Here is a 14195-nt window from a genome sequence, read left to right as displayed (position 1 = left end):
TGCCTGGGAGGTATGATGCAGCTTCCATTTCCTCACAATTGAGAACAGGGCTCACTATATCCAAACACTTGGATATTATGTTGTAGCTGTTCCCATCTTGTCCATCTATATCTATAAATTAGAATATTTCCTTTTGATTCACAGTGTGACCAATGGTACTTGAATTTCAGAGGTTTTTCACCAGAAAAGGTGAGGGTTTTTTTAAATGATTCAGTGGTAGAGACACATTGTAACCCAATGGTGTTATCATTAGGACAGCGTCTTTCTGTGTAAACATGGAGCTACCACAGCACAAGGGTTCGATATATATGTAAAGAGCATTTTCAGTTAGTAATTGGAGGGTATGTAATTTAAAATGATACAGCTCGATAGAAAGTGTCATCTGTAATACAGACTAACCTCTGACTCTTAAGGTGGTTAACACTTTTGCAAGGCATTGTACAATACCTACATTCATAAGTTCCAATTTAATTTAAATTTCCATTAAACACTTGGTACTCGCTCTTATCTTTACAGTGATGGGTCCTGTGGATTAGTGATCATTTTTAACCTTTTAACCAATTATTGGTCCATCATAGTATTATAATTAATGCTGCAAATGACAAAAATACTTTCTAATCATTAGCACAGGAGCCTAAAACAGTATCTTTTATAAACTGAGACATTTCATTCATTTCATACATTTAGATGAAAACTCTTACAAACATTACAGACAATCACCTCTCTTGCATCTTCAACAAAATATAAAAATCACAAAGCTCACAGCTACTGTACTATTGTGTTTATCACTGAGTGATGATCTCTACATCATCATCCAGGGTTTCCAAACAGAGAAGAGTAGCAGGTTGTGTCCTGAATATCACCTTTAGGACTTCAACCAGTTAGCCATGCCCCTCCCCCAGTCTGCCATGCCTCACCCATATCCAGGTGGAGATATGTCTTTTACCATTTCAAGACTGTGCTAGGCTCTTCAGTCAAGCGTCCTTGGCACATGCACTAAATAAGGATAACCTGTTCATCATGCCACTAAACCCTAGATCAGTGCTGACAGATCAGAGTAAGGTACTACAAAGACTACTGCTAGTCAGCATGACCTACATGGCAGTATGCATACTCTTTCAGGCTTACGCTCTCTCTTTCTCCCTCCCACTCCCTGTCTCGGAACTTGCTGTGCTCTGCTTCTACAGGATTGAATCTCTTAACCTCACGCCCTGCTCACACACATGCCCACTGAGAATCCACAGGGAGTGGCCAGTGCAGAATACCGTGCACATTCACACAAGTGCAAAGGACAACACACTTGAAAACTCCAAATACACAATTCAGTAATTCATCCATAAAGTACCCAAAAGGCAAAAGAAAACAGCAGTAGTTCTCCCACACATTGCATTATGGTCAATCTGACAAAAAGAAGCATTTGTACCAGCATTGTAATCAGGCTGGTGGTTGGATAAGAAGTGTCGCAGGATTTGCTGATTTTATTTTACACAAGAGCCATTCGGGGTCTCTGAGGTGACTCTAGGACCCTCTCTGCCTGAATCTTATATTCCAGATATAACCCAGTCCCACCATGTTTCCCTTCAGTAGTGTGAATTGCTATAAGAAAATGACTGACAATTTAAAACACACTTCACCAGGTCTTGCAATGTGACTGATATGGGTACCATAATCAGCTAGTCTTTGAAGCAAACCTCAGAGTTCACAGACTGCATATGGGACTGCTGGGATACACAGTGTGGACATGAGCAAATTTTGCAAACAGGATGTCTACAAACAAAGTGGTCTGCCACAGTGTGTTTGACACAGAGGGCAAAGGCCACAGGGGAAAACAAATTGCAGAATGATGGAGTGAGAAATTGAAACAACAGAAAATGACTCCCTTTCTACGACAAAGTTTAGAATGCTGGCAGTTATTATGGCCATTCCAATATCTGTTTCTATTTTGAAGTTCACAACAAAAACTCATCCATTATCACAGGTGTAACTTATCCAGCTTGTACTGTACTGATGCGCAGATTATCACAGTTTACAGAGTTTGTTTTATTTACAGATAAATTGTGTACACATCCATGAATATCTACTTCAAGGTTCTTCTCTCATCTAACTGGAACCATTGAGAGCTGGACCTGAACTACATGCTGAAGATACATGGCACTCTATTTGAAACAGGTCATGTGCATGTTTAAAATTCCAGTGTTTTAAAGACATCCAGAATTAACAAAAATGTACATTCTTTTTCTGCAAAGCTTTAAAAAAAAACAAAAAAAAAAACACTGTGGATCTTTCACTCAAGTAACTCAAAATTCTTGACTTAAGGACAAACACTCCTCATTTACTAAACATTATCCATCACACCATATGAACTTCTACAGTAGTTTCTTAATAAACCACTCTCAACACAGAGTGATTATACAGCAAGAGCGTGCCTATGTTAATTTAATGGTAATTCAGCCGTTAATGGATACAGTAGCAAGAGTTAATGGATTTCTGTCAGCAACTTGAACAAGCCTCACTTTGTTAAAGCATGGATTAAGTTCGTTGCCAGGGTATCACTAGCCTACAGCAACATTAAGATTCATGATCCTTGTTGTAACAAAACCAATTTAAGAGGCAATATAAAACAATGTGTGTGCGTGCTTGCCTGTGAGGTACTGGAGGAATGATCAAAGGGTGTGTTTCTTCAGATATGCCCTTTCATGTGGGGCTGAGTCAGATGTGATAATTCTGTATGGTGGTTTTGGCATCTTATACATGCCACCTCAGCATCTGTCTTGAGATGTTTTAATAATTTATTACTAATTCAGGATTTTAAAAGGCTTGATGTTGGATTCCCTTTCACTGGCATGTTCCTTTCAGAGAGCTAAACCAAAGGAAACACTCAGCTATTACACAGGCATCCCTGGCACAGGTTTAAAGGAAATCACTTCCCATCGTTTGCACAGCTTTGCGTAACACACCAGTGGCAGGTGCAGGCTTTGAGGAATCGTCATAATGTTTAGATCATTTTTTTTAGAGACCCAAGAATTTTGTCGTTTCTGTCCTGGCCCAAAGGCTAAACTGCAGCAGAAGTGCGTCATGGGCGCAGTGGAGCACCATTCCAAGGGTCAGGGGTCAAAGACAGCTGGCCGAGTGCCAGTGGTGCTGTAGCTCATTTTCAAAACACTTTGAAGCTGATTATTCCCATATTCACATTGTGTCAGGACCCCCGGGCCCCTCGTGTTCCACTTCCCCCACATATGCCAATAAACAAAGTTTCAGACGTGCACATGAGCATGTTTGCTCACATACACACACACACACACACACGCACACAGACATTCTCTCACATTATATTCCACCTCTTTTTAAAGTTGTCTAAGCTCTGTGCTGAGGAGGCAAACATAAAGCCTGAAAATTGATTATTCTGATATATAGAGGATCTGAATGGTCAGTGCTGGATATGTGAAATAATTCATAGAGAATCCCTGAAGAGGAGTAATAATTGTTTATGGTGGTTTTGGCTTCATAAACATACTACATCAGCATCTCTGTCTTGAGATGTTACTATTGATTATTACAGTATTACAGTAAATTATTATTAGCCCTGGACTGTATTCTATTAGCCTGGACTTACTAATAGGATTTTAAAAGGCTTGCTGTTGGATTCCCATTAACTAGCATGTTCTTTTCAGAGAGCTAAACCAAAAGAAACACTCAGCTAGTACAAAGTGAAAATCAGACAGTTGCCTGATTCATACAATTTCAGTGTAAATGCGCTATACCACACAAAATGTGTGAAGTGGTATTTAATTGCAATTCATAAAGCCACTGTGGTGGTGATAGTGCACCGGAAGCAACTGACCACTGCAAAACACTGTAGTAAAGCTAAAAGCCAAATCAATATATAAATGAGTCCATGAATATTGAAGACCCACTCCATCCAACACATGACTGACTAACCCCAGTTCTGAGACTAGCTGTATGTCAAAAACTACCAGTTGCATAAAAATGCAACCTTTATATCTTTCTAGATGGTTCCACTGAGATGATAACTTCAGTTCTTCTAAATCACAGCAGTGCAGCAAAATTGTATCTCTCCTCATTCTCAGTCTTCTCAGTTATCTTTTTATATAATATCTGAGATTTACATTTATGGCATTTAGCAGACACTTTTATCCAGAGTGACTTACAAAAGTGCTTTGTCATTTACTCATAGAACACATCCTAGTACAGTACAGCAGGTTAGAGTCCAAGACACCAATGAACTAGAATACTGTAGAATACAGGGATCAGTGCTGATACCTGGACCAGGATCAGTGAGATCCTGGTCAATCAAGACACTATAGCAGTTGCAAAGTTTACCATCATACTCACTCCAAACAGACCAAAAATGTTCTCTTTAAAGAAAACTATAAATAAGCTAAATGAGATGATGTGTAGGATTTTATTAATGGCTTGCATGTATGACCAAATGTTGTTAGAGAAAACATAATATAATCCACTTTTGCATCACACAGTTGTAAGTATCGTGAGCAGTTTCGCTAACAGAAGGTACTGTTTTATAGAAAGCTTTTCCCAAATAGTAATTATTTGTTGTGTTTTGAAACTACCCTTTTTGGCTGAACATCCATTGCTCTGACAATGTCTGTTATTAGCTATCCACACTTCTGTCAAATGTTAGGTAGCAACCTTACATGAGCCAGTAGCCCAATAAGACAGAGTTGGGTAACATCAGTTAGGTTAATTTAGCAAGCTAACCATCATTACCCATGTATTCTCTTGATACATGATTTGAGGCTGAAGACGTAAACCTGGTAATGAGAAGAAAATGGAGATATTTTACACAATGACAGAAGGTAGCACTGGATTTGTTCTGAGAATAACAGTTAGCCTGGCTTGCCAAACAATGAATGAATTCTCAAGCAAAAAAAAAAAGACACAAATTCATTACATACTATTAGCAAAGTAATTGGCTAATATGAGTGAAACAGGCAGCTAATGTTAGTTATACAGCTAAAATAACTTCACAATTAACATGGTGCATTGCATTATTTTACAAGGGTAACATTAAGCACCACAACAACAATTATTTGGCTGAGTAGTTTAGGTAGCTATCTAGCAAAACACCAACATAATTTACCTGTTCAGCAATAAAAAAGCCAATCTGATATTACTCCTGAATCCCTTCAGGTCACAGAGCTGTCAGCAACTTTGAAAAGCCAAGTTCAATGTTTAATTTTGGTCTTAGCTTAAGCTCTGTCATGATCTCTTTTAGCTTTCTGGCTCTCTTCAGGTCTATGTTTCTTTGCTTCGACCTCAGCGACGCTGATGCATAGCTTCCACACTTGCTGTGGTGCACACTAGAGCTCACTAGACGCGAACCAGAGATCGGTACCCTGAACCACTTCTGGGCTCGAAAACAGCTTTCACACTTCACCAAACATACTGAACTTGCGGAGCAAGTAGATCTGGTCCGGAAAAAAAGCTCTGGTGTGAAGACAACCTTAAAAGCAAACCATCGAGCCTAGCCAGAGTTCAATCGGTCCATACCATTATGCTTGGGCTGTCACTGCAGAGACAGGATAGATTCTCACGGCAGGTGATCGGGCATGACTTAGGAGGTCATGTAGTCATGCCGCTGCTATTTTACACAAGGTTAACTGGCAAAGTGGCCAGTTCGCTAACTACCTGAGATTGTTGAATTGTACGATTGAATGGAGTGATTGCTCATCATGTTCATTGGCAGAGACATCGAATTTCACATTTTTGGATCTATGCTAGCGTGAATATATACTTTTAGGGAATCACCTTTTGTACACTTGGGAAGTACTAAGCTGCTGTGTTCTAAGAAATCTAGCTACTGTTTCCAAAAACATTTATGCTTTCACATAAATTTTGAGGCCCATTTAGTGCACGGTAAAGGTTAGGGAAAGTACCAAATGGCAAATTAACTCGCTTTACCTGCTTTGTATTTTTCAGGTGTGTAAACCAAACTATGTTCATATGAACAGCAAACACAAAATTCACTTATTATGGCTACACCAGCTTTGTCAAAATAATGTTTAGTAACTCTATTCACAAACAGATGTTCCGCACATATATTTAAAAAAAACACAAAAAAGGTCACGTGTAAAATATCATGCAACCTATAAAAAAATAAATAAATTCAGTTTTTATTTACTTTTCATTTACAGTTTTGCATTTCAGAAATTGCTTCATGTAAACATTTATTGCCTTATCCCTTTTGTATATACACTATTGCTCTTTAATAAAGTAAAAATAGCTATTAACCAATAATTGATTAACTGATGGAGTAATTGATAGAATACTGTAGTACATAAATGATCTATTACTGTAGCCCTAGCCACACCCACACAAATGTTACTCAGCTCACCAGCCCAATGAGCCAGTCCTTCATTTTGAACCTGTGCATACGGCGTTAATAACTAAAAACGTCTGAGGTGTTCCAAAAAACCCCGCCAAATCTGACTCAATAGCTCTAACTTTTGAATTAATATTTCATGTTTTACAGGGTGACTTGCAGCAGCTGAAGGACATTATGTTTTAGCATGTTTTTCCACTTGAATCAGTAATCCGACTTCTTTTTAATTTTAACAAACAAATCATGCATAGTGTAGCTTTAATCTTGTCCTGACAAAAAGATGTAAGGCACATAACACTTATGTTGAAACAGCATTAAATAGCCATTACAGATAAATTGTAATTGTTTAATGAGATCTGTAACATAACTGTAGCTCCATGTTTTTAAAGAGAGTTTTCAACCACTGAATCAAAGGTTGCCTCTTTTCAAAATTTGTGGAAATGTTACAACAGCACTATTAGCGAAACCCAACCTGTCATTGATGTTACTTCATTCACTCTTACTAAAAATAAAACTGTTAATGAGCTTCTAGTGTGACTTAGAACATGAGGCATGTCATGTCTTTAACACACCTTTGCTGATTTTATGTTTGACCTGCACACTGTGTTTCAGCTCTGACTCAACAAACAAACGGCAAATAGGTTTTCCAGGCTTTGCAAATAGGCTTGCCAAGATTCAGCATGACCTAGCCCTGACAGTTCACCTCAGACTTTGCCTAATACAGACACAACAAACAATGTGAAACATTTGTTCTCTTAGATGTTTTTTATCCACTTCTTTCATCTAAATGATTATTTGAAACATTCAGACAGTTGAAAAAAAGGAAGAATACTTGGAGGAAGACTATTCTTGGACTCACTTTAAAGTATCTCCAAAGATAATCAAATCAACTGCAAGCAATGAAACAATTACTCCTCTCCTGACATAGGACACTGTTTATTTTCAGTTGTTTTTAAGATAGAATTCTTAAGAATGTTTAAGATAGAAAAGGCTACTCAAGGGTTTTACCCAAGTGTCTAAGCAGAGGAAAAATTGATGTTTGTTCTTTGACAAATATGGAAGGAATGCTCATTCGAACACAACACAGCTGATTAAAGTATAAGCATGTCTGCTCCGACAGATGGACGAAAGGGAAGAAAAAAAGCAGAGACTTGATGGAGGTGGTGTGGGCTAAGTCTAACACTGGAGTGTTGCCCCTCAGTTTCCAGTGAGCTCTCCAGAACCCCAGAGGCACTGCCAAATGCCTCATCGTTCCCAAGCAGACAGGAGCAGCAAAGCCAGCTGGCCAAATGTGGAACGGGGGGTATCACTGAACCCATGGGGTTGGGCTAACCTTTCACTGCACCCAGGCTTGGAGCAGAGGCACCAGACTGAAAACCATTCATCAACTGCAAAGCCCTTCAAAGGTTAAATTTGATTCTTATACAAAAATGGAAGGAAGACCATGGGAACAACTATATCGAATAACAGGAACTGAATGTCATATAAACTAATTAGTCGTTTTCTCATTAAGCTGTGAATTCATTCAGAGTTTTCATCTTGATTGTATAGAACAGAGCTATTGAAATCACAGGCTTTGATGTCCCAGTATTAGAGATTTACCACACTCCTTTTGATTAGGAGGAAGTTGTAATAAAGTGGCTGATGACTTACTGTAACTGGTTAATTAACAAGCCTAAATTACAAAATCCAGAACAAGATTTGAATTTGAAGCCCAGATTCAAATAGTATAATACACTGCTACTATAACTCACTGTTGTTATTATAAAAATGGCAATATAAAGAATGATTTATCAACAATGCACCAATCAAAATACTAGTATAAAATAAATGACACCTGCAACCATTGAGACAGTTTCAAACTAAGAAGAGCAAAATGTTTCATCAAAAATTGGAAACAATGACCTTAGAGCCTAAGTTCCACCCACAACTTATTTCCCTGCACTGTCACTGAGAAGGCAGTAAAGTTTCTGATCAGTTATATGCTTCCTAAACCTTATGCCAACATGCCACTGTACATATGTTCATATGGGCATTTATTGATATATAAATCAGCAAATGGCAAAATGTGTGTTCTGAGAAGACATGCATCTCAGTTTATATTATGTATGGAGTTTTCAATAACAAAGACCATAATGAATAATGCAGTGTCCAGTGTTAGGACAATTCTGCTGCCATATCCCTATTTTTTAATGACACTCATTTAGCTGTAAATGAGATGGGACAGCGGTACTGTAAGATGTGCTGGGCCAGATATGGCGCAGTGAATGGACAGTGAGTGCCTGCCTGTCGTGTCTTTACGCTAGCAGGAACATGTCACCTGCGTGTAGAGGGTGAAGGCTGCGAATGAGCCACCGAATAATCGAAGCGTGGACGAATACTTTCAGTCAACGAGATTTTGAGCAGTTAACTCTCGAGGATGTCGGTTCACTACAATTTTTTTTTTTTAATGGATGCTGATTGAAATGTCGACTGAATGTCAACTGCAGGATCTGATTTACCAAATCCAGGCGTCCACGTGCACGTCTGGCGAGCAAGCGCGCTTTAAAAACCCGCGTGGCAGTCCGCACGCGAGTTGTTTACCGTCGCTCGCGCAGTCTAACTGACACGCGCGGACCGGTTAGCGCGCGATCCGCGGTCACAAGCGACCTGTTTCGTTTTTGTTTTTGTGACACACAACCGCTTCAAATTCCCAAGCGGCGCTTCACAGTCTGACACACTGCACACACAGTAGGACCGGACCTCTGCTCCCAGGAGCCGGATCAGTTATAGGCGAGCTAAAACTAACCTAGCTACGTGAGGTGAATTGTGGACGAGGATTATTAGCTAGTGTAGCTAACTAGCTAGACACTGAAAATCAAATCACTCAAGTTCATTTGCTGACCATTACCTGACACTTCCAATGGATTACATATTTAAGGACAGAATTATTAACATAATTAGACGGATAATTCTGAATATCCTTGATAATGGTACATTTCCCTTAGTAACACTGTTACAGATTTAACAGATCCTGTGTTGACATGAATCACACTGAATGAAGCAATAACAGTTCGGACTGACGAGTCAGATCGCAACATTACAGAGCCAGTTAGGTTAGCTAGCTATCGATATAAATCACCATAAACGAGCTAACGTTAGTGGCCACGCTGAAGCTGTGTACGTCTTACCAGATAGAGCTCTTTATTTTAAACTGCAACGCGCTCGCTTCAGACCCTTGTAATCCTGTGGGAACCAGGGACGGCAAAGACCCGCTTCCACACCCCGACTGCTGTCCAGGTTGTTGATCATCAGCCATCACGATGCGAAGAGCGACGGAGGGAGGACGGGGATCTAATAAGTAGGCCTCGACCCGAACCTCAAAAATGCAGCGCTCCCCCGATTATGGCACATCACGGTTCACCCTTGGTATCTGAACGGTTAATTCACTTCGGTACTTTAGAACAAGACGGTGGCAATTCACGATTCCTTTGCTGAATTTGGGGTCGTTCCACCCTGCCATTAAAAACACGGACATAGGCGTGCAAAGAAACACATTGAGTGCAGTTAGTTGGGGATCCGCCGTGGCTGTCTGCTGCCACAGACACAACCTGCTCTGACTGCTGCTGCCAGACAGTGGCAGCGCAGGCGCATTGCACGATCAACACTAAAAAAAATAGAATGGAAAAACTCTGTCGTGATAGATGTAAAAATATATACTAGACCGTATATGTTTTAAGTGTTTGTAGAAAAAGCAATTTGTACGGTATATGTTCCAGTAGTTGCAACCACCTAGTCTCAAAAACCTGACAATTAGGACAAGGAAGCAGTCTACATTTTTAATTTATTTTAAATTTTTAAAAATTATATTACATTGCACTGAAATGCATATTTATACATTCAATTATTTTAAATGTTCTATATATGTGAATCATACGTGGGAAAGTAGGGGATGACTGTTGCTATGCAACGGCGTCATTCCCTAGAAGAAACATGGCAGACGGACCCAGATCAGCGTCTCAAGGGGTGAGGTTACACAACGAAACAATTTAATTGCGTTCTGGTGTTACATTGTTAGTACGTGCATTTTCCCCTTTATATTTAATAATATTTCAGATAATCTTTGAACAGTTATTTTGTTACTTTCTTGTTGGCCTTAGTATACATATATATTTACTTCTGCTGTGCCAGGTAGCTAGCTAGCTAGTTAACATTAATTGGCAAGATAGCTAGATTTTTAACTAAAGTGAGATAACGTTATCTTAGCTAGGTGGTCCACACATGTCTCACAAAACCGTAGATATCTGGCATAGATATCTTATGCTAACTTCTTGCCCAGATACTACATGCCAAAATGTTGGTTTTTGTAAGAGGCTTCTTCATGTTATCAGTGGGCAAACGTGTGGTTCAGCAGCATATGACAGCACAGCATTCTTTACACAGCCCAAGGAACCCCAGTCCTCCAGGTCTCATAGACCCTCGATGCCCAGACCCCAGAACCGCCCTGATTCTGCCCCACAAAAGAAACCATCGCAAATAGACCTCTTGGCCCAAGAAGAGGAGTTCAAGTATGAGTTATGAGTAATAGTATGTTATTATATTGTTTTCTTTGTATTTTCTATAATATTTTGGTTATCTTGGATGTCCTCTGATATTATAGACGGCTTAATGCAGAACTGGAAGCAAAAACAACTGAGCTGGTGCGCCAGGCAGAGGAAGTTATGGTAAAAAAAAAAATAATTATTTGGTGGATATGCAGATCACTTTGTACACACACACACACACGAATAAATATCTGCTTACAGTTATAAAACATATCGGATGACTAGCATTGATGACATTTTGTAAATCCACTGAAATGTATACAATACTGTTTTACCCTGAAATACATTGGCAAACAGCACTGGATCCTGTAGACTCAACCAGTATTTAATATATTTAATGTTTCTTCTTCTCAGAGGGAACAAAATGAAGTGCTCTCAAAGCCCATTTCCACCCACCTGAGCATTAATATTGCAGAAGATTATGAAAACTTTGGGTAATGTAATTTTCATACAAAAATAATCATTAACCTCCAAACACAAATCTTTGAAGTTGTTTATTATTTCCTTTTAAATATTGATTGTGGCTGTTTCTTAACAGAGACACAATGCCTTCAGTTAACCAACATGCTATGAAGGTATGAGTAAAACTCAAATATCTTTTGATCACAGCGATATTACTTGGCCAGGTTAAATTTCACAGCATATTTACTTCATTCTGTAGCCAGTGACAGAAAAGAAGTCCTTGAAACCAGGAAGGCCAAAGAGACCTCCTTTAGGACATAAAAAGATACAACAGTGAGTTAAAAAAGATTATTTAAACACTACAGTAGAAGTTCTACAATACATATCTGAATTATTAGCCCTATTTTGCATACTTGAAGGAATTAATACCCAACACTGTTAACTTGGATTAACTGTAAGAAAATGTGTTTTATATCAGAAGAATAAGAACCACTGTGGCTGATGATGTGGCAGTACCTGAGGGTTTTGGGGACTTCTCTCTGGAAAAAACAATAAGCACCATTGAGGACAGGATGAATGATGATGCTGCAGATGAATATCTGAAGGATGACATTTTGCCCAGTGTTGGGGAAGACATGGGTGCAGGTGGGCTCAAACACCTTTAAAACACCTTTTAAATCTTTAAATCATTATTTCCAGGAAATTGTACATGTTCATGTAGTGTAGATCCCAGGATCTGTGTGTCCAGCCCTTAAACGTGCCAATAAGTGCATGTTTAAGGGCTGGACTCGTTGAATCCATCTTCCCAGAGGCTCAGCTTCGCTTCTTGAAGGCTAAACTACGGGTGATGCAGGAGGAGTTAAACAGGCTTTCACATGAGTGTAACAAGAAGGTACGCACTTACACTTATGCACGAGGACATCTTTAGCTTCTGACCAGAACGTGACATATGTCCTTGACATTTTGTTTAAGGACGATGAGAATGCCGTCTTGTGCCGTAAGCTGAAGGAGGTGGAGGATGAGCGGGCCAGACTGCAGAAGAGCTACAACATGCAGCAGACTCAGCTGGAGAAGCACAGAGCCCTGGCTGAGGAGGCCGGCAAGAACAGCGACAGCCTGCGGCAGCAAGTCACCACTCTGCAGAAGGTGGGGGCACACAGGGACATGCGGCATAAATGTATGTGCGGACTTGGACACGCTTTTATATTTGTCTGTTTGTATATTTGTTTTTATTTTTATTTTTTTTATAGGCAACCAGCCTGAACCTATCCAGCTACTGCTAAGATAAAATGACTCAGCTGGAGCTCATCCTGCTGTCAAATGAACTGTACATTTCTGGCTGTAAAATGGACCTTTTATACGACCCTTAATATAATTCATGGACACATAAGAATCAAACGACTAAACCCACATTTTACCCGGCCACGCTGAACACCGGTCAGCCAACCACGGTTCTTTTTCACCTCACTTTTGGCTGGTGCCATGGTGCAGCTTATGTGCATATCAGGCTGTCTCTTTCATGGAAGAAGCTTGCAGAGAGAGAGGCCAGGGCAGAGGAATGTCTGGCATGGGCCCTTTGACACAATTAGCCCTGTATGTGTAAATTGAAGCCACCCCACAGCCGGCAGCAGCAAGGAGGGGGCCTGTACTGATATGCTTAGAAAGTCTGTCCCCAGACAGTTGTGGGGGTATGGGAGATCATACGATTAAATAGGATTTCATTCTGGAACAGTGATAGTAGGACAAGCTACAATAGAAGTGTTACATGCAACCCTTGTTGACTGGCTGAGTGAGCATATCATGCACTTTTATTGTCTATGCTGGTAGGGTGAATGAACTATAAATACCTACTTTCACATTCTTCTTGATATGTTTTGAACTCTGTTCCGATGTGCTTTTTTTTGCCTGAGGTATACTTTCATTCCTGATTTCCCAGCAAGCTCTGATGTGTATGTGAAATCTCCAGGAGCTGGAGGGCATGAAGAGGGCCCAGAAGCAGGCAGCCAGTGCCCACAGTGCCATGGAAGTGAGGCTCAACAGAGCCCTGGAGGAGGCTGAGAAGAGCAAGACTGACCTGAGCAAGCTCAAACAGAGCAGCAAGGTGCTGGAGTGGCCCCACCCAACTGCTGAATTCCTGATCGAATTCAGCCACTTAGCTATGGCTTTAATCATTTAAACCCCATTTCACTTTCAGCTTGTGTTGGTTCATACTGTTTATGATGTAAATAATATTCAGTGTTGTACAGTTTGCTTTAAAAAATGAAGGACTATCATGATAGCTTTTACTTTGTATAGTTATCTGTTCTGTTTCTGTATTTATTCAACACAATTTTCATCTAAAGGACTCTGCAAACCAGGAGCAGCACAGGATTGAAGCTTTGCAAACTGAGAACAAAAAGCTGGAGAAACAGAAGGCGGAGCTTGTCATGGGCTTTAAGAAGCAACTTAAGCTAATTGATATTTTAAAAAGGCAGAAGGTGAGTTTTCCAAGGCAGGTGACTCATAAAATGCAGTTCTTGAGCAGAACATGATTGTACAAACGCTCGATTTTAATCTTTTACTTAATCCCTGATTATTTACAGATGCACTTTGAAGCAGCAAAGATGTTGTCCTTTACAGAGGAGGAATTTATGAAGGCTCTGGACTGGGGAAAATCATAGTGCACTCAGAGAAACTATATTGTGCTTTTTGGATAAGTTTCTTGAATGACTATAGTTAAATTGTTAAGAAATTTGAAATTTAGTTTTTCTTATTATTTTAAGTACTGCAAATTTTTCATAGGATGTTTTTTGCAGTCATTAAAGTTAAATGCAGACATTCCTGGTTGATTCCAAGTGGCTTATCTACAA

General features: G+C 39.7%; 2 protein-coding genes and 1 long non-coding RNA gene across 5 annotated transcripts in view; 1 reads left to right on the top strand and 2 right to left on the bottom strand.

Annotated features, from left to right (window-relative positions):
* Positions 1-9943, bottom strand: part of rfx7a (regulatory factor X7a) — a 32414-nt gene extending 22471 nt beyond the window's left edge. Inside the window, exon 1 of one of the 2 annotated variants that reach the window (XM_027008916.3) lies at positions 9532-9943. In XM_027008916.3, the coding sequence (XP_026864717.2) occupies positions 9532-9659 (128 nt within the window). In that variant the 5' untranslated portion in view covers positions 9660-9943. The remainder of the gene's footprint in view (positions 1-9531) is intronic. The other variant, XM_027008918.3, reaches the window with a different exon arrangement.
* A 146-nt stretch (positions 9944-10089) lies between these two features.
* tex9 (testis expressed 9) lies at positions 10090-14166 on the top strand. 2 transcript variants are annotated; one of them, XM_027008920.2, is made up of 12 exons: positions 10090-10366; positions 10784-10908; positions 11001-11064; positions 11299-11378; positions 11483-11519; positions 11606-11679; positions 11828-11991; positions 12156-12238; positions 12319-12492; positions 13313-13447; positions 13689-13823; positions 13929-14166. In XM_027008920.2, the coding sequence occupies exons 1-12, from the start codon at positions 10334-10336 to the stop codon at positions 14004-14006; spliced, it is 1182 nt and encodes a 393-aa protein (XP_026864721.2). In that variant the 5' UTR covers positions 10090-10333; the 3' UTR covers positions 14007-14166. The 2 variants fall into 2 exon arrangements, with proteins under 2 accessions (XP_026864721.2, XP_026864722.1); XM_027008921.3 differs by having other exon boundaries at positions 11825-11991.
* Positions 11426-12388, bottom strand: LOC113576686 (uncharacterized). Its single transcript, XR_003410541.3, has 3 exons — positions 12251-12388; positions 11863-11885; positions 11426-11654 (listed from the first exon to the last, which is right to left on the bottom strand). It is a non-coding gene; the product is annotated as an uncharacterized LOC113576686 (long non-coding RNA).
* Positions 14167-14195: the final 29 nt, after the last annotated feature.

This window comes from Electrophorus electricus, chromosome 23, assembly GCF_041902795.1.
Source record: "Electrophorus electricus isolate QZ-2024a chromosome 23, ASM4190279v1, whole genome shotgun sequence".
Classification (NCBI taxonomy): domain Eukaryota; kingdom Metazoa; phylum Chordata; class Actinopteri; order Gymnotiformes; family Gymnotidae; genus Electrophorus; species Electrophorus electricus.
This window is presented reverse-complemented; position numbering and strand designations above follow the sequence as displayed.